At 39.3% G+C, this 20,229-nt stretch overlaps 2 protein-coding genes across 6 annotated transcripts; both read left to right on the forward strand.

Moving 5' to 3' along the window:
* Nucleotides 1–911: 911 nt before the first annotated feature.
* Nucleotides 912–14,424, forward strand: cpsf6 (cleavage and polyadenylation specific factor 6). Of its 5 annotated transcripts, none has more exons than XR_003834512.1 (11): nt 912–1,067; nt 2,795–3,004; nt 3,249–3,352; nt 3,789–3,934; nt 4,310–4,483; nt 5,381–5,488; nt 6,437–6,935; nt 7,150–7,265; nt 7,385–7,539; nt 7,802–8,028; nt 13,830–14,424. XR_003834512.1 is itself a non-coding variant. In XM_029461487.1 (11 exons), exons 1-10 carry the CDS (start codon nt 1,008–1,010, stop codon nt 8,010–8,012), a joined length of 1,782 nt encoding a protein of 593 aa, XP_029317347.1. In that variant the 5' UTR covers nt 912–1,007; the 3' UTR covers nt 8,013–8,028; nt 13,830–14,424. The 5 variants fall into 5 exon arrangements, 1 of the variants encoding a protein (XP_029317347.1); XR_003834511.1 differs by having other exon boundaries at nt 7,802–8,024; XR_003834514.1 differs by having other exon boundaries at nt 7,826–8,024.
* Nucleotides 14,425–17,469: 3,045 nt separating this feature from the next.
* Nucleotides 17,470–20,223, forward strand: yeats4 (YEATS domain containing 4). The gene is made up of 7 exons (XM_029461488.1): nt 17,470–17,734; nt 17,947–18,066; nt 18,177–18,243; nt 18,442–18,536; nt 18,682–18,771; nt 19,095–19,182; nt 19,368–20,223. The coding sequence occupies exons 1-7, from the start codon at nt 17,684–17,686 to the stop codon at nt 19,535–19,537; spliced, it is 681 nt and encodes a 226-aa protein (XP_029317348.1). The 5' UTR covers nt 17,470–17,683; the 3' UTR covers nt 19,538–20,223.
* Nucleotides 20,224–20,229: the final 6 nt, after the last annotated feature.

A 20,229-nucleotide genomic window follows, 5' to 3' on the forward strand; every position in this document is an offset into this window, starting at 1 on the left:
ACTTTGGTTCTCTGAGTAAAAATGTGATGCATGAAGAGCTTAAAATTGTTTTAAAATAGGCTCATCACATCATCCTAAAGATAGTTTAAATGTATCTAATTGTATAAATATTTTGGATAGTGATATCGTACATCTTTTCCCGCAAATCCTGAAATCTTTAAAGCAAGATGTGTGAGTTCTGCACTACTAACATTGTATTGAAGCTGAACAAAGTTCTTGCAGCCTAATGAGCTTTCATATTGCACCAGCTACAGGAATAATCCAAAGGTTTGAAATGACATCTGCATCTACAAAATACTATCATGACACATCGTATCTGTGTGATGCTTTGCACAGAAAGTGTAGGCTGTGGGATGGTTGTTCATCTTTACAGGTCATTTAGCAGATGCTCTTATCCAGAGCAACTTAGGTTAAGTACCTTGCTGAGGGCACAACGGTGGCAGCCCTGGTATTGAACTCAAAACCATCTGGTGTTGTATTTGGAAGCCGTACCACTAGACCACTAGGCCATCACCACCACTACACTATCGTGTCATAGAATATAATCCAGTATTACTTTGATTGTATTTCCATTAACTGGAATTATGAACAACAATGCTTTATAAGGATTATTTGTTTAATGTTCAGATGCTGATGCAGAATATGACTCATCATCAGTAGCATCATCCAGTACAGTTTTCAGATATCTAGGTCATACTTATGAGATAAGTTTACATTCACATTTACTTCCTCAAAATTAGGAGAATAATCTTTCATATTTTCTTGCCTTCGACGGGCAACAATGGGGGTCTTCGCTCGACTATGATGACTAGAAGAAAGGGACGTTCACCTCACTAGTGCTTCATTGTTATCGTGTTTATATCATCATTTATATTCTACAGCAGGTGTTGTAATTAGTGAAGTCGACCAGCAGGGGCGCTCGTTGTCTCTCTCTCCGTCTCATTGTGTGTTGCTCAGTCAGTGGAGCTCTGCACCGCCGGGCGGAGAGAGCGACGGGTCCGAGGAAAATGGCGGACGGTGTGGATCACATCGATATCTACGCCGACGTAGAGGAGGAATTCAACCAGGTATGAAATCACCATTTACCACACTCCGACTTATGGTTTCCATGTTATGTATATCTGTGTAATCTTTCGTCGAGGAATGGTGTGCTCTGCTGGGCAAACGGGTTTCCCTCGCACACAGGCCCCCCATCCACCATGCTGCAAGCCGACCTCCTCAACTACAATTATCGGCTCGAAATGTTGCATTTGCGCTGTTGTCGACAGTTAACACGACGTATGATACATACAGAAATTGACGTGTAATGTGCACTGATATCTTAATTATTTGGGTGAATGCTAAAAGCAACCTCTATCATTGTTCAGCAGTCACAGTGTTAGGCCTCGGAATGGCCGCCTGTGGCGGGCTAGCAAGCCAAACAAACGTACTTACTTTAGCTAGCTAGCTAGCTAGCGTTAGCGGCTTTCCAAATAATTATGTTTCAGTTACCTTTTACGTGTTTTTTGTTTTCAGTTTATACAAGCACATGTTATGTTTAATTAAAAAAGAAGTGAACTATGGCTGAGCATGAAATGTCAAGTGTCATTTTAATAAATGTAACATTATGGATTGGTAGCTTTTGACTCTTAGCTTAGTGCAGCGTTAGCATCTATGTGTCCATTAGGTGGGTAGATGTTGTTTTCTTCTCTAAACACGCCCCTTTTCCTGTACAACACAATCTAGATCAAAATAATTCTGCTTATGGCGAGCTCCTTAAATCCTGACATGACCTCCTACATGTCCCAATCTACAACTGGGAGTGTCAGCAATACTGGAAACCTTTTACACAATCCCTGTTCTCCACTAACCTGTTCGTTAACATCAACTGCACAATGTTATTCACTGTGATTATTTGTATATCAAGATAATTGTATCTAGTCACATGCACAGACAATATGACAGGTTTTCACTTGCCTAAGCACTAAACCCAGGTGTGTTTGTTTTATATAACTAAGATTCAGTTTACTGTGTTTCAACATAATCACATTAAAGTGTTTAAAAACAATCTAATCGATTGAATGTGATTTAACAACACACAGACTACTTTTACACGCACACTAATATTACGAATATGACAATATTTTGACTTTAATGTGGGTCATCTAAACGGCATATTTCGTTTGGAAATTCCAAGACATGTGGGGTATGCTGATGGTATTCAGGTTTTAGGAGTATTCTTTGTACATGTATACAGCGAATATTGGAAAACACTATTTTAATTGGAGTATGCACCGCTGCATGTTAAAGGCTTAGTATGAATATTGTCTTCTTTGGAATAAGGGCACAGTATTTCTTGCATGTTAACAGTCAATGTAAACAGTGGATAATTTAAGATCTGTCAATATGAGCAGTAAACTTCTCTGGAAATAGGCAAATTAATTTATGGCATTTTATTTTTGCCTTTTATGTCTATGAAATGGGCACTGTTGCAACATAAAGAGTTTGCCCACTACTCGCCTTGTTGAACTGATAGCTGCAAGTGGCCTAGTGACTTAAAGTGAGATCTTGAATCAGGGGCATTTATCGCATATTTGACAAATCATCAGGATTTTCACGAGATACTGCTGCAATAAAATAAAAATAAGTACTAGAACACAAGAGTATACCGCTGCAAAGAGTTACGGATGTACTGAAAATTCAAAACAATATTGTCTGAATCTATGCATTTTGTTTTAGATTTACCCCCACGTATAATCAGTGCTCATAATATGTCACGCATGTTTGACTGAACTGTTACTGTCATGCTCAACAGGAAGCTGACTACCCAGTCCACGACCAGATCGACCTGTATGATGATGTAATATCCCCATCAGCCAACAATGGTGACGCTCCAGAAGACCGTGACTACCTGGACACACTGCCTACACCCGGTGGCTCAGACGGAGGGAAGGGTTCCCAACCCAATGTCGTGTACACATACACAGGCAAAAGGATTGCCCTGTACATAGGAAACCTTACATGGGTGGGTATTAGGATACTATATATATATATATATATATATATTATATGATAAATATAATATTTGGAAGCAACATTTTCTTAAAAGTAAGGTCATTTTTAGAAATTCTATAAGACAATGTGTTCATGTGCCATGCCAGATGTAGACCTGCACATTGTGTCGTTGTGAAACATTACATAATTATCAAATTTAGCAAGTTGGTACAGTCACGCAAGTCACGCTCACGATGCTGTCTTCTCTTATTCAGTGGACGACAGACGAGGACCTGACGGAAGCTATTCGGTCGGTAGGCATCACAGATGTGCTGGAGATCAAGTTCTTTGAAAACAGAGCTAATGGCCAGTCCAAAGGGTGAGGTCTTTATTATCTATCTGAGACATGATTGGACTGAATCACAGCCTGCTGTATGCTATGATAATTACATAGTGAGTGCATGTTTGATGGAAGCTAATTATGCATATTTGGTCAAAGTACTGATGTAAATATGTATGAACTTGGTGCTTATACATATTTTTATTTAAAATGTAGTTTTATACAGTGTCACTTTAGATAAAAGTCTTTTTCAGATCTGCTGCAGTCCAGTACTGTTTTGTAGATTGTGAATTACAGATGGACAGAACCTTTTTTGTAATGCTTGACTCATTCAAGTCACGGGTGAGCAACACGAGGCAAAGCAAGAAATCAAAGTTGAAAGAAATTATAGAACTATTAAAAAAAATATATATATATAAATCATTCTCTAACTCCGATTGATTTGTGTATATCCTCTTCGGCATTTATCTTACAGGTTTGCGTTGGTGTGTGTGGGATCAGAGTCGTCTTCCAGGAAGTTAATGGAGCTGCTGTCAAAGAGGGAACTCCACGGTCAAAACCCCATCGTCACGCCGTGCAACAAACAGTCTCTCAGTCAATTTGAGATGCAGTCACGTAAGAGTAAGTAGCAGTGTTTCCCCTCCTGGGCGCTGCTAGATATTTCTACTTGTTTTTTATTTTTTTTACAAGTATTCACATTGTACAGGTGCTATTCTATTAAATACACACTTATGTTATTTATCAAATGTATGTGCATGTTTTAGTGTCTACTGCGTTGCTTTGCGCATTCACATTCTCTCCTAAGCACAGCACACATAAGTTAGCAAAATGGACAACATTAAACACATGGACTTTAAGTACAACCACCTGTACAATTAACACACTAACACATACTACTGCTGGTATTGAGCCAGTCCTGTTTAAAAGCATAGACGCATTCATGTTTGTTACAAATCCAATGTAACACGCTGTTATTATTGCCCCTTCAATTCATAGGTACCCAGTCAGGCCAGATGTCTGGGGAAGGCAAAGCCGGCCCCCCTGGCGCTGGCCCTCGTGGGGGTTTCCCCATGGGTCGAGGTAGAGGCAGGTTCCCCGGACCGCCCGGCCCCGGTGGAGACCGCTTCCCTGGTCCTGTTGGGCCTGGAGGACCACCACCACATTTCCCTGGTTAGTTTGGTAACAAGCCCCTCTCAGTTCAGTTTCACATTTGAGTTATAGCCCGAGTGTAGGAGGTAGCCTGCTGTTATTAGGACGTTTGCAGGTTAATTCAGCTACTGACATTTACTGTAAATCACTAACTGTCTCCATCTAATTTAGACATTTCAACTATTGTTTTTTCCTAATTCGAGTGTAAAAACATAGTTATTGTTGAATGTCACATTGGTCTTGCTATACCAAACAAGGTGAGTTCATGGCAGTTTGTTTCTTGATCACGCCTCTACTGGAAAACCAGTTTAATTCTGTTTCCATTCTCACTGAAGCAGATGCAATTAATTTAGTAAAATTCTTCTTCCTGTTTGGCAGTGCTGCTCTGTTAGCACAGTTCAGTCTTTGCTACTCACACCGCATGAAACCAAAGCTAGTCTATTGTAGTGTGTGTTTCCTGTGAGGGATTTTTCACCTGTGGAAGGGCTGTGTCTTATCATGTTTCCCTCCCCATGTAGTTTGTTCTTTTGCTAACCCTTTTAACCTCCAGTTGAACAAATAATCCTTCCCTGGTTGCAATTTTCTGCTCACTGACCATTTCCAACACTATTTCTTGAGAAGCAGTTTGCTCAAAGCTTTACTTGGTGAGCTACCAACCTTAAACTCCGTGCAAATCTGGGATTAGCTGCCTTACACACACACACACACACACACACACACACACACACACACACACACACACATAGTAGTAGAGAATGGAGTTGTCAGCTTTTCTTAATTTTTGCGTCTTTTTCCCTCCATCTCACCGCTTTTGCTTAGTGGCTTTTCCCAGTGCTGCTGGGCTGTGACGGGCCTTCAGTTTGTATGGGGAAGTGATAAAGGAAAGAGTTGTGATTGGTTTGCTTTCTTCCCCATTAGGCCCAGGAATGAGACCAGATCTGATTAGGCACCAAGATGGCCCTCTGATGGATATGAGTTTCAATCCCTTCCCGCCGGGGGGCAGAAACGGGAACTGGCGCGGCAGAGGTGAAACACCTCAATTCAATTGATCGATCACCTTTTTTATCCTAACTCATAGCTGTTTATTGGGCCAGGTTGACAGCCCCAAAAACAGCTGATTTTATCACCACGCTCCCTTAATAAACAGTTTCAATTAAAATACTGTTGGCCCTGCTTGAGGCCCGGGTTACACACCCTAACCCTAACTAAAATATTTTAGGGAAGCACACCATTTGTTCTTTTGAGTTCGGTTTAGATCAAAAACTCACATCCAAATGAAATGGCATCCGCTAAGACTGAAGAGGCAGAAGCACACAGCACGTTTTTATAGGTCATCCTGCATTCAGCCTACCCAATAATATTCATACTGCCTAAAGCAACTTACACTCAGTTTCACACATATTGTATCTAGACAGAATTCATACAGTATGTTCATTTAACTGTAGAACAAAATGCAACCGACTAAAACCTTGTAGTCCCCATTTGCCGTTGCAAAAAATGCCTAAAATAATATTTTACATTTCTATCCTCGCCTAGTATATAATCTAATTTTCAAAGGCAATGTCGCTATTGTAACCAAGATCCCATGGATAATGATGCAACTGAATTTGTTCTCATACTCTTCACTAAAACTATAAATGTGAACATTTCTGGTAACATTTATTAAAGAGATACTCGTTCAGTCTCCATGTTTAATGGGAGTTTAACTTCTAAAAACCTTTTATATCCATATAGTCATGTTACAAATAACACATCTCTCAAAAACATTGAAATGGTAAGAAGACTAAAGAGCTCCGAGCTATAAAGGCAGTTAAATGGAGAATGCGAGACCCCACCGTGCTTTATGAGTTATCCGCAGAACAAAACGATACAAGGCGTGTTCGTGTACGTGCAATGATAACTCTTCCGAAAAGAGTTAACTGGATCTTACTTAGTCTCATGCGCTTCTGTTTTGTCCCATGTGTTCTCTTTTAGGTGGGTTGCAGGGTCCCCCACGTCCACCTCCCGGTCCACCTGGTCCCCCTGGTCCTCCCGGACCTCCACCTCCTGGCCAGGGCCTCCCCCCTCCCCTCCCTGGTCCTCCGAATCGTGGTGATAGACCTCCTCCTCCTGTTCTCTTCCCTGGTCAGTTTGGCCAGCCTCCTATGGGACCCCTTCCCCCAGGCCCCCCACCTCCAGGTTACGGCCCACCCCCTGGTCCCCCACCCCCTCAACAGGGCCCACCACCACCGGGACCCTTCCCTCCTCGTCCCCCAGGCCCTATTGGGCCCCCCATGGTTTTGGCTCCACCTCCACACATGCCAGGTCCCCCACCGGGCGGACCACCACCAGCACCTCATGTCAACCCTGCCTTCTTCCCCCCACCTGGCAACAACAACATGCCCCCCAACGACAGCCGAGGACCCCCTGGACCAAACGACCCATACGGACGCCCTCCACCATATGAAAGAGGGGACTACGGTCCCGGAGGCCGGTAACAATGGGTGGTTGGGGTGTAACAAATAATCAATACAGCAGTTCATATAATCGCTCACATATGTTATCAACACAGCGGCACAAAGTGTTCTTTAATAAAGTGCAAGAATTCTTGACTTGCATAGTAAGTTGCTGATTTACACTGGCTGCAAGATAACAGTGTCTTTTGTAACTCTGGAACTTAATGCCGTGACTTTTATGTGAATTTGTAGGGACATGGAGGCATCACGGACGCCTCTGAGCGAGGCAGAGTTTGAGGAGATCATGAACAGGAACAGAGCCATCTCCTCCAGCGCCATTTCTCGAGCAGTGTCTGACGCCAGTGCAGGTAACACCCATAATATGATTGGATACAAGTTCTTGCATATAGTAAGACTCAGATCTTATGCCAGTTAGACAAAAACTGTGAGCCAATTAAATCTTAATGCAACCTTTTGTTCTCTTTAGCGGACTATGGCAGTGCTATAGAGACATTGGTGACAGCCATCAGTCTGATTAAACAGTCCAAAGTATCAGCAGACGACCGCTGTAAGGTCCTCATCAGTTCCCTGCAGGACTGTCTCCACGGCATTGAGTCAAAAAGCTACGGTTCCTGCCTCCAGGTAAGATTTCATTTTGTTGCAGTAGCCATTAAATGTGACACGGAAGTTGTTAAGCTATACTAAAAAGGTAAAAACCTGTCAGATAGAATATCTTAAGAATATGAGCCAGCCAGATTTGAAGATGTATGTACTATTTGATATGGTTTTGTATATTTTCTAGCCTATATTTACTGTAATTTTGACTGTATCTAAATAATTTCTTCCAAATGGGAATTGGCCCTGGAAGATTTGGTAGTTGAAACTTTTAAACCCTTGTACACAGTCCAATGATGCTTGTCCATGCCAGGCGAGAACGTTCCAGGGAACGAGACCACAGCCGCTCCAGAGAAAAGAGTCGACGCCACAAGTCTCGCAGTCGTGATCGTCATGAGGACTATTACCGAGAACGCAGCCGGGAGCGGGACCGCCATCGTGAGAGGGACCGGGACCGAGATCGGGAGAGAGAGCGGGAGAGGGAGTACCGACATCGCTAGACGAGAAGGGAGGTGGGTACGACAATTCCCATGTTGTTTTCTTCTGTAATAAGCTCTCTTCTGTCTTCTTCTTCATCACTACATTTTTTTAGACCTGGACCGAGCTAGTCCAGTTCAGGCTCAAGTGGCCTAAACTACATGGCTGAAGATGTTTGAAAAAAGTCTGCTTTGATTGCTCACCTCCTCTCTTCTTTATTGGATTCAAGGCTTCAGTTTAGTATTCCCTGTACCCGTAACATATATCTTCAGAGTGTGGTGTGTTATCGCCCAGAATAACAAATTATCATGAAAATGATATGTCCTCATGAGTACAGTCACGCCTAGGACATAAAAGGCATTTAAAAAACCTCATTTATAGTAGAGCATGAAGTCAGTGGTGCTTTAAAATGTCCCTCTGTGAATATATGAGGACAAGGAGAGACGAGGTTAGCAGGGAAGAGACTTCTAAAACAAAGTCCTATTTGAGTTCAGGTAGGTTCAAGGTAAGTCTGCTTTCCTCAAAATGTCATTATTGGTAATCACAGTTGTGCTGTGAATCTGATCATTCAGACAATATGTGTAATATACACTTACTGTATTCACCATGCTGCAGGGGTTTGTAAGAGTTGTATCAATGCTGTGGTTCTCAGGCAATTGACTTTGTGGATGCATTGTTACTTTTTGGTCTACATGCCTTTTGAGGCTGGTAATTTGCACAAAAAAAATGTATTGGCCACTTTTTATATTCTGCATATCAATTTCAAAATAAAGTAATGAATTGAGTTACATATGGCAAGAACAGTATAAGCTCTGTTACTTGTACATGTTTTGTTGTGGTGGGTAAAGCGTAAAGTTCTGCCTTTTTGGCAGTTCAGAGTAAAAACACCGCTGCTCATTTTAACATCCGTTTAGCTTATAAAAAGTGGAATATGTGGCACCAATATTTTTACCAGCAGCTATGGGCCAGGGGACCAAAAAGTTGATGATTGTTCTGGCTAGAATATCAAGATTCAATACTCATTTGCCATTTCATTATATGTGAGTTCAATTGAAGTGTATTGTGACTGCTGAGTTGGTTTGTCAGTGTGCTTGTCATAGTAGTTCCTTGACTGATTGGCAGGTTTCAGATGTCAAAGTATTCCCCAATCATATTTTAAAGTACTTAATGCAGATTTAGCATTTTGTGTGGTCTGTTCAACTTGTCAATAGACCAATCTACACTTTGTAAATGTTCCATTCACAGTAAAGATGTATACATATTACATTACAGTTTATAAATTGAATATTTATATCATGTTATAATTAAGAGAAGGTGAACATTTATTCATTAAATAGTGTTTATCTTTTTGATTTTTCGACAACATTTTGACAATGTCATTGTGCCACATTTGCATGTCAGTAATATTGCCGGACATTTTACATTTGTCAAATTGAATGTTTTGTAACTTAGTGTTGCTCACTTGTGAACCTTTGTACCTCAATTTAAGAAGTCGAGGTGATCTCATGTTCCGACAACATAGACCTCAATGCCCTCAGCACACATAATGTGTCATCATTTTTTGAGGCATTACAATTTTTAGTTGAGTTCAGTGAAAATGAAATTTACGTTTTAATATTTGTTTTTTTATGTGATGTGTATGTACATTGAAATGATTTCCATTTAGGCTGCAGTGTCCGGTGTCTTAGGTTGGCAAGAGATCATGTAAGTGTTTTTGAGTATTTTGGCTCATAGCATTAAGTGTTTTCTGGCTATTTGGATGTTAAGTCATGTTCTGGATGAGCTGTAGATGAAATCATCTGAAACTATTGAACACCAGCTTGTGCACAACTCATATCGATACCATGTTGTCAATGGTTTGTTGCTCTCCAATTATTTGAGGTTAATATTGTTTCGGCTGATTGCCTCTCTCGGTGTTAGGGTTTCACAAATCATTTTGTAATCTTTGTGGGAAGATGCTTTCTTCCATTGCGTCATGTTTGTTAAGTTTGGAACTGCAGTTGAAATATCTGGTTTGACTTATTTTGTGTGTCGTTCTCATGTCCTTTACTGCCAAAGCACTGAAGATGTCTGGAGTGTTTATAAACCGGTCCTTATAGCGCAGAGTCCAGTAGGTTACATAGAGCGTTCAGCCTCTCGACAGTTGCACATCACCCCAAATAATACTTCTCATAATTTGACATTAGCTTTCAGGACATAAACTGCATTCACTCATGACACCTTGATGTCTTAATGTAGTGATTAGACACATTGTTTGTACACGCATCATTTCATTTTCATCAAGTTTCTCTCATGCTGAGAAATATTAACTTGGGGTGGTTTTGCTTGTGGGGTTGCTGAATTCTGAAAGAAGGCAGAGCCCGTACCAAAAGTACATAACTTGGTAACTGTCACAGTAATCTGCCATATGATATAAATAGTGTAGAGTTGCGCTCCTTCTTAGCTGAACGCCTTAGATAAATTGTCCTATACCTACATAACCGTTTAAATGAAAAGTAAGACTTTGTGTCCACCGGGAACCTCTTTACAAAAGATCCCGTTCTCTAATTTTGTGAAGGAGTGAGTGTATTTGTTTTCATGATTCCTTTCACTTCCAGCATAGCATTGGTACATTCTCACAGCTAAATATAAATGAATCTTTTTAAACGAGCACTGCTTTTGAATAGTAGCATTGCAGTCTCTTAACACACATTTCATCTCTGCTAGATGAGAGATCCTCAGTGGGCACAAGGCTTAATCCCTTTTGGTCATTTGTAGATGCCAAATGCATTTGTTGAGTATATTTTTACCTAAATGTTTCTGGCTGTATAAAATCCGCCTTTACATTCATTTTGATACCTTTTTTTAAAACATGGTCATCAGGGAATAAAAAGAGAATTAAGTACATTGCTTTTAATCCTGGTGGTAGTATGGCTACTTGTTGTGTCCACAGATATGCTTTAACACTGTTTTATCTGTTCATATTGCCATGGGGGAATGTACACTGTTTGCACCAGGCTGAAACTTTTTATGCTATCTCCTCATCATCACGGCCCTGATTTCAAACAAACATACTATTCGCTAATGTTAAACCAGCGTCAAACAGAGTTTTGGTTACAATGTCAGCATAAGCATCCAAGACCAATTAAATAAGAGAGGAAAACACAAATAATCTATACATGAGAGATGGCCTGTGGGCAATGTGCAGAGATTACAATTTAGACATAATTTGGCTCGGCTAAAGATGCGTGTAATGCTTTAATTATTTAGTTTCCAGATTATTAACCAACAAATCAGATATGTAGTTATAACAGCGAGTAGTGTTTGAGAGTGTAGGGTTGGGTATTGTTTGGACTTTAATGATTCCGGTTCTGTTTATCGTAATTCGGTTGTAGATTTTGATTGGGTCAAAATAGTCAAAACGTATTTATGAAATGTACACAAATGTATATTCCCTTCATAAGGTTTATGGAACCTGTACATTAATTACATGCAGTTTCAATTTGGTTGCTGTTATTAAATAATATGATTCAATAATAATCTGTCTATTACTTTTTCATTCACAAGTTGGATCTGATTGGTGCAATTAGAGGTGTTAGTTTCCCCGGGTCTCCCCTACTGTAACACCGAAACCTGTCCAAGTCACGCAGACCGAGTCCAGCATTGGTCGGGCAGTGAATGCAATCAGCCAGCTGCTAGATCGTGTCACTGCTCGCAAAAGTGAAACAAACATAATAGTTTCATTGACCTTGCTTCACGAGGGACATAGGCCTACTGACTCGTTTACTTCATAGAGGAAATGGCGGTCAATATAACCAACTAACGAGTTGAAACGCTACGTAACATGCATTGCGTGTTGGAGAAAAACATACGAATGGGTTGAGAATGATGACTGTGTTATGAGAGTGTGTGTGTGTGTGTGTGGAGCGAGAGAACAGAACCTGCGGTCCATGGCACACCGTCTCCTGTGCACGCAACTCTTACTAATCTTTGCGAAGCGTCACCAAGTCCAGAGAAAGCGACTGTGTGTTTAGGAACCGATAAGCAGAACCGAAATTCTCTTTTGATAATATTGACGCAAAAGTGATACCTCAGAATCACATCTTAGAGAATATTGTAACAGATTAACAAGTTAGAGTATTTCCTCCACTGTTTGACCCTGGTTTGGCTCTGTCCTATTTCATTCCATGCTGTATTAGCTGACACGCTGCTACATTTTAAAATATTTTCTATGACCTAGAATGTTCTATAATGAACATGGGTTCAAAGCACATTTTTTAATATGACAAATATTTTTTCTTAGTCTGATAATTGGTCTGGTATGTCCTTTGACTTGACAAAAGTTTGGTCATGCCCCTTCCCACATGTACTGGATGTTATAGTCCCTCTTTAAATAATAATAGTGTGACAAGGAGTGCCTTTGATGACTGTGTTGTGTATTGTCAGCTAAACTGTTTTTGTCTGTAGCTATGCACCATGTAAAACCCTTTCTACAGCAAAAACGTATCAAGTTTCAATATGCATTTGAATCTTTGAACCATGTAAAACCAATCTGTACTCATTTGACATGCCTGTAAGTAAGGCCTCTTTGGTTCATACACCAGTTCTAAATTCACCCTGTAAAGCAAAACCTTGTATCACCAAGGTTTATTAAATTAGATTGGAAATGAATAGAGTACCTAGCGAATTTGAAAGCATCAGAACTGTTGTCATTTCATCTATTTGACCATTTCTGCTGTGTCTGTATCAGATACGTACCTTCCTCTTGGTAGTTTTGTGTTTGTATCTACAGCTCTATTTGTCCTTTCTGTGTCTTAACTCCTATATTGCTTAATTTCCTGAAACATTGGTTGTGTCACAGTGGTTTAAAGTTTTCAGTGTTTAGGTTTTTAGCTCTGTACCTAAAACATTACCAGTTGTAAGAAAAAAATGTGTTCTTGATATAGCTGTATGACAAACGTGCCCATTTGTTATGGTTGCGAGAAGTGGCTAATAGATGGGAAAATAAACATTTTAAAATAAAACTAACAAATACTCTTTAAAAAAAAAAAAAAAAAGATAGGATCATTTAGAAGTTTAAGGGGAGGAGGCACGTCTTTTAGAAAACCACTCGTGATTGGAGAATTTATTTGACTAATTTACGAAGAAATTCCATAATATTTGCAAATCACACAAAACAGACAATATGCTACACAGAACAGACAATATGCTACACTGTGCAGGACTGATCCTGTAACGCCAGGTGCACACTATATGACTTCAGGCTCAAGTCTTTTTCAACCCAGCATATCTTTGCCCTTTAGATACATCAACATTTCCCCTTCATCCCTTAATATGAAATTAAGTATTAATATTGTGTAACAAATATCCAACTTCCCTGTCCCGAGTCTTTAAATATATTTCATATATGGATGTCAAATCTGAATTTACTTCATTTAGAATTTACACATAAACAAGTTAAAGTGCATTTAGGCTGAGCTGCATATTGTCTTATTTTCTGGTGTGTGTACATACTGATAGATTTCCTTCTTGGTTATTCCCTGTTAAAGTTTGCATGACAATATCTGTCGGTGCCAGGGTTGGGTGCAGTACACAGTCAACTGAGCATTAAGAGAAACAAGTTAATGTTTTCAGAGACTTTAAGTTTTCCTGACCCCCCCCCCCCACCCTTGTAACAATCAAGTGTTCAGTAAGTGGACGTGGACGAACTCCAACCTGACTCAAAGTGATGGTGAACTGAACCCAGCCCTGGTGTGCACTATGTATGTGTAGTCTAGAGGTTTAATGATGAGGGGGGGGAAAGTGTTCACTGTTGGGCTGCCTCGAAACCAAACTCCACCCTTCGTTTTGGCCCCCTTTAGCTAACGAGGATCAAGGATGGATGGAAGGAAAAGGAGGAAGGATTTCAGTGCGCCACCACCTCCCCACCCTGCATGACCGGACAGGATTACAAGCACCACCTCTTCCTCCATCTCTCCTCTCCTCTCCACCCATACTTCTGTCTTGTCTGTTCATCTTGTCTGCCTGAATAAGAGCAGTGGATGGAAGACCCTGACCTGTGTAAGGCTATGTTATCTCAACATTTATACTCATGGTAACTAAAGATGAAAGAAAAGAAACTTTCCAAACAGTTCTTTTATTTTTATGATGTTTTATTTGACATGAAGATGACTACATGTTATGCTTTTTTGCAAAGAAACAATAAAATGGCCCACACAACCCCTAACTAGAAGACACAAACATTACATCTTATTTGCTTTTTATTTTTCCTTGGCTCGCTGTACTGTGTACATTCAGTTTAGAGATCAGTTTTTATAGGGTTACATATTTGATGTGTTCTCCCCACTCCCTCCCTCATTCTCATTTATTCTTTTTGTTGTTAGAATGTTTGTAAATGTCTTTCTGCTTTTGATTAAAAACTAGATGGTGTTGTAATAAAAAATGTTTACTGAGGTACTCAATGCATTTGGTGAATTCCTCTACATGTTTGGCTCATTTATATTAAATGTGTATTTTTGGACTGCAAAACTTCATATTGAATGTCTACGTCTAGATTTTTTTTTTTTAGCTGTATTAACGAGCGGCTTTATGGTATAAAAATGAGTCCCTTTTTTGTTATTCTGTGTTATTTTCCTCAAATGGGAAAAAAAAAAAAACTTTTAAAAGGTAAGACAAATATGAATGTGCTTTTGCAATGTGAATTGGTGTGTGGCTGGGAAGACATGTAGACCTTGAACAAGTTGAAGGTCTACATGTACGTGCAGCTTTAAACAATTTTGGGCGGCTTTGGACCACATGCCTTAAACCAAAACGATACACAATGGTGTTTACAAAGTGGTTTCTGTTGTGTGTAATCGCACTGAATAACTATTATCAAGAACTCTCCCAATCCAATTTGTATGTTATGTTCTGTTAATGTGAAATATATTCATTCTTAGTAATCCCTGTTAATTCAAACGGGGATTGTGGTTCAAGTTTACGTGGAATTGGTCATCCTTGAAATATCAATCCCATTTGGAGATTTGACATTTCATATAAATTAGTTTTTTGTTCCTATGTTCTACTCAACATCTGTATGTTCATTCCTGTCACACCGTAGATACACTTCTGAACACAACATAAGGAAACAATTCAGTGCAGCGAGTTCTTCGTAAGCTGTTTCTTAAATACGGAATGTGAACAGATGCACTATAATTGTCGTCATATGCAAGGCACCATGTCCTTTGTTCCACCACCCATCATGTTCATGTCTTGCACTTTTGTTGAAATAGACTGTGATTGTCAACACTTTGTGATACAGAGCTTTTAGTTTGTAGGATTTAAGATGATCGGTTTGGCAAATAAGCACCGAGTGACCTGTCTGTGTTTTACTGTCTGATCAGTATTTTCAATTACCAAATATATTCGGCCTCGATGAACTAATATTTGCCATTGAATCAGAAGGCCGTACCAGGTATTGACGTTCATTAAATAAAAATGGGAAAACATTTTGTTGTGGTGCTGCAACAGTGTTTCATCAGGGGGTGTCATATTGCTGATTGTTCCATTTGTACTCTATGACAAAGGAATATGGATAAAATGAGACTAAAACTAACATTGTTTATTAACACTAGCAACAATTTAGCATTAACTACAACTGTTTATATGCTCCACAATAACTTTGTTTGTCTCAGAACCTTTTTCTTTGTTTCTGTTTTGTGTTATTGGGGATAATTGGTTTTATTTCTATTTTTTAAATCTTATCTTGGTTCAAATCCATGACTTTCTCCTGAAATATTGCTTGCCCAAAAGTATTTGATGATTGTAAAGACTGTGGACCCTAACCGCCATCTAGTCATTGTAATGGCTACAGGAGTTACTCTGAACTTTGAAAAAAAGATGTTAATCAAACTGTAATGGCAACCAACAATTTTAAAACCCCAATGATGCTCTTAAAATGTATTCTTATTCCAACAGTATACTTTTAAAAAGTGTTTTATATTCACGGGTATTAATCAATTTGCTGCAATAACCTTGTAAACTATGTAAAAGAATAATGAAACATTGTAAATTGGGTTTTTGTACAAACAAACGTGAAAAGGTGGGAAATATCGCACGTACGGGGGAAAAATCTTAATGCCAGTTCTCTTGAACAATTTCTTAAAACATGTTTAAAGCTCCTACACACCAGTGGTTTTCAATTATTAGCTGACTGGACCTCTTCTCAGGACTGTTAAGTGTGTTGGGATCATGCTTGATTGATGGCTCTTTCCTGCATTACAATTGTGAGTCTTTTATGTACATTGACTTTTATGATCTGAGCAAATTCCCAATACAGCCACACTCAATGTCATCCTGAGGATAGGTCTAATCAGCCAGGATAAGAACATGTTTGTGCAGGGCTTTCAGTAAGACGACTTGGGTGTCACTTTGTAGTTGCCTTGTGCTGACTTCTCTCCACAGCGCTGAAGGTAAGTGTGTTCAGGTCTACCTCATTACAGAAGAACAAACTGAATCTGCTGCATCAAGCCTGACACAATCAGATGGAAAGTATCTTTGTGTGTGTGTGTGTGTGTTTTCAGTATTTGTCTTGCATGGTGTGGTGATGGGATGTATTTTCACTTATCATTCATCTTCAGCTACTTTTACACAGTCTGATTTTATTTTTTTAATCAAGCATTGTGTGACCGGTATCTTGCAGAAGGTGTTACATGGGGACTTGTAGCTTTTTTTAAATATCTAACTGGTCATTAACAGTTTGAGATTTTTATACCTGTAAATGTTATTGATCAGCATAGCAATGCAGAAAATCCAGTGAAAATCAGCTCTAAATAAAAAGTTGACTTTCTGTGATTTATTATTAATGTAACATGGGTTTAATAATTACACCTAGTTTATTTATATTGGGGACAGTTGTCATCCTGTTGCCAGAAATGACTTGTTCTCATTACACTTTCCCTGTCAGGGAGGGGGACATGGTAGCCAAAAGTAATTAAATGGTCATTGGTTTCCAAAAAAATAAAACTATTCTAAATGCAATTTGGTTTTGTGGCTTTCCTTTGTGCATGATGCATTTAATCGGTCTTCAGAGTGGACTACATGAATTACTTCAAGCCAATCGTTGTAAAAGAGATTTTGATGTCAGCACATTTCAAAATGCCTTATCCCAAATTTTAATTGTTAAGATTTGATAAAGGTGCATAAACAAATGACCGAAAATCTAAAGTACAAGATGGCGAGAGTTTCGGTTTTGTAGGTAAAATGTATTAAATACCAAATACTACTCTAAGCTATTTTTGACATGATAGTTTAACAAGGATTCTTTTAACAAGGATTCAACCTAACAAGGTTGCATATGCGATTTAAGATATAAGAATAGGAAAAAGACGAGTAAAAGGTCACGAAAGTACAGGAATGTGTTGTTTGCAGCGTGACATTATAATACACACTGTGTAGATATAGATATAAACACACAACATTATATTTGTCCGACCTTATTGCCATTTCCTCCATCAGCCGGAACCTTAATGTCTCCATGTCGCGCTCCTACCGTACAACCTAACATGTTACACTTGTCACTTCCGGCGCTTGTTTGGCTGGTTGTTTGAAAATGAAAAACGCTAGCTGCATAAAAGATTACTTGTAATGCCTAAATGGCAGCTTTATTAGATGTGGATACACGCTGACAGTCCTATAGAGTGTACTACGACATTAACTTCACTCTCTCCACCGTACTATGTTCAAAAAGATGACTGAATTTGGTCCAGATTCCGGGGGGCGAGTTAAGGTATAGTAACGTCAACAGTTACACTAGAGCAGTCTGGGATTATATGTACTCATACTGCTTTGCTTTTCGTTACGGTAGATTAATAATTAAGCACCAGTCAGAACTAATGTTACGATATCCACAGTTTCTTTGTTCTTTCTTGCTTGTATTTTGCGGGTATTTTAACAGGAACTCAGTCATGATTATATATGTTTCCCCTCTGTGATGTGCAGGGAGTTACCATTGTGAAGCCTATTGTGTTTGGGAACGTTGCCCGTTACTTTGGGAAAAAGAGAGAGGAGGATGGACACACACATCAGTGGTCTGTCTATGTGAAGCCTTACAGAAATGAGGTTAGTCATCCAGATCACATCGAGCCTTCAGCCAATTATATGAAATGCTGCCATTTATATTTATAAATTGTAATTGGTTCAAAAGATAATGGCCAAAATATATCTTCCAGGATATGTCTGCTTATGTGAAGAAGATCCAGTTCAAGCTACATGAGAGCTATGGTAACCCACTGAGAGGTAAACAGACCTTTACATAACCACACGTATGGGATGAGGAATAACTGCATATGAATGTATTTGTTGTCAGAGGGATGCAATGTTTATGAAAATGTAACGCATGCAATAAAAGTAAGAAGAAATTGTGAATGGAAATTGATAGTACAATGTATAAGCATACAGGCATACAGTGGCTCACTGTGTTTCTCTTCCTTCCAGTGGTGACAAAGCCTCCATATGAGATTACAGAGACGGGATGGGGGGAGTTTGAGATCATCATCAAGATCTTCTTCATTGATCCCAATGAGAGACCTGTGAGAGCCTAACAGATATTCTATTGAGTGTCTTTGCTTCTTAATGCTTAATACTGCATACGACACATGATTAGAATTAGTATTTAACCTCCTTGTATGTATGTATGCCTGTATTGATTTGCACTGGTGCCTGTGTGTCTCTCAGGTGACTCTGTACCATCTGTTGAAGCTGTTCCAGTCGGACTCCAGTGCCATGCCTAAGAAGACAGTTGTCTCTGAATTCTATGATGAAATGGTACGCCTGTTTTCTGTAGTAGCTTATGACCACCAGTTACTACCCTGCATCAATTTCTATGTTCTTTTACTATGACAATGCTAGGCCTATTCATTATTATTATTATTATGCACTAATATCTAATCCCATCATCATTAATAGGAAATAACATGAGTCACATTTTTTCTAAAGTCTCCACACATTGATTTTTTAACTGACATGACTACATGGCATCAGCATTTTGAAGGAATGGGTCAAGGAGGTTTGGCTGTGAATTTCAAATTGTGTGAGACATGGAGCGATGCACCTGACTCCGTTTTCTTTGCGATTTTATTTTTTCTCAGATCTTCCAGGATCCTACAGCTATGATGCAGCAGCTACTCACCACATCGAGACAACTCACGCTGGGAGCATACAAGCATGAGACAGAATGTATGTACAACAATGACAACAACAATGAACTCGCAGCTAGAAGCACACATGTTTATATACAGACTAGTATACCCCAATTTTGACTTAATCTAGTTAATGTAGTTTGTGCCTCGGCTCAGAAGAGCAGCATTCCAGTAGTTTAAGTCCCTGTCATCATCCTTATGAGTGCCTGTCTGTGTCTGCAGTCAGCGAGCTGGAGCAGAGGACCAAGGAGAAAATGGAAGCAGCAAAGAGGAGAACCAGCCAGGAGATCACAGACCTGAAAGACAAACTAAAGGCCAACAGAGAAAACATCAACCACCTGAAGGCAGAGATCAGGAAGCTGGGAGAGGACGGAGACCACAAGGATCACTGAGAAATGGACAAACACATAAGTGATTAAAAACAAGGCATTGTTGTGACATATTTTATGATTACACTTTTGTTTTTTTTATTTTACATGGACACTCAATCACATTGCTCAGAGATGACCTCAGAATGATTTCCTCATAATATATTTTTAACTGCAGCACTGGAAAAATTAAAATAAGAACGTGCTTGCTTGTGGCTGAAATAAGGATTTTGTTTCTTTATATACCTGTCATTGTTGTCTTTTCTACCCAAACATTACTGGATCCACTGGCTGTGAGTTACAATGACATAATAAATGTCACTTTTTATGTTTTTTTACAACATTAATCTTGTCCAGTCATCTTGATGTAATTGATCCCCATAAAGTGAACTTAAGCAGAGGTCTAACCAGCCAAAACCATTAAGCATCCCCTTCGTATTCACACCTACCCGATGAGATGTCCATGTTTGTGTAAACAGTTTTGAATGTGAATAGCTTATTTGTTGTTTTACTAATAGTTAGCTTTTCGATACAAAGCAAACGTGTTTTCAGGATTGTTTGTATACATTTCTTCTGGTTTAACCATTTGTGTTTGATGAGGGTCTATTCTTAAAACATGATCAACATGTTCTGACACCTTCAATAAAGCAAAACAGGTTAAACCCTGACCTTTCACGGCAAGTGGAGCAGAGTTTCTCCTGCTTCTCGAATCCTGA

The sequence above is a fragment of the Cottoperca gobio genome, chromosome 23 (genome assembly GCF_900634415.1).
Source record: "Cottoperca gobio chromosome 23, fCotGob3.1, whole genome shotgun sequence".
NCBI lineage: Eukaryota > Metazoa > Chordata > Actinopteri > Perciformes > Bovichtidae > Cottoperca > Cottoperca gobio.

Bases quoted from the DNA above. Each gene is read 5' to 3' on its own strand.
- cpsf6 (XM_029461487.1), top strand. From the start codon at position 1,008: ATGGCGGACGGTGTGGATCACATCGATATCTACGCCGACGTAGAGGAG. The intron at 1,068-2,794 runs GTATGAAATCAC...CATGCTCAACAG, and splicing joins TAGAGGAGGAATTCAACCAG to GAAGCTGACTACCCAGTCCA. The intron at 3,353-3,788 runs GTGAGGTCTTTA...TTTATCTTACAG, and splicing joins GCTAATGGCCAGTCCAAAGG to GTTTGCGTTGGTGTGTGTGG.
- yeats4 (XM_029461488.1), top strand. From the start codon at position 17,684: ATGTTCAAAAAGATGACTGAATTTGGTCCAGATTCCGGGGGGCGAGTT. The intron at 18,067-18,176 runs GTTAGTCATCCA...TATATCTTCCAG, and splicing joins TGAAGCCTTACAGAAATGAG to GATATGTCTGCTTATGTGAA. The intron at 18,244-18,441 runs GTAAACAGACCT...TCTTCCTTCCAG, and splicing joins CTATGGTAACCCACTGAGAG to TGGTGACAAAGCCTCCATAT.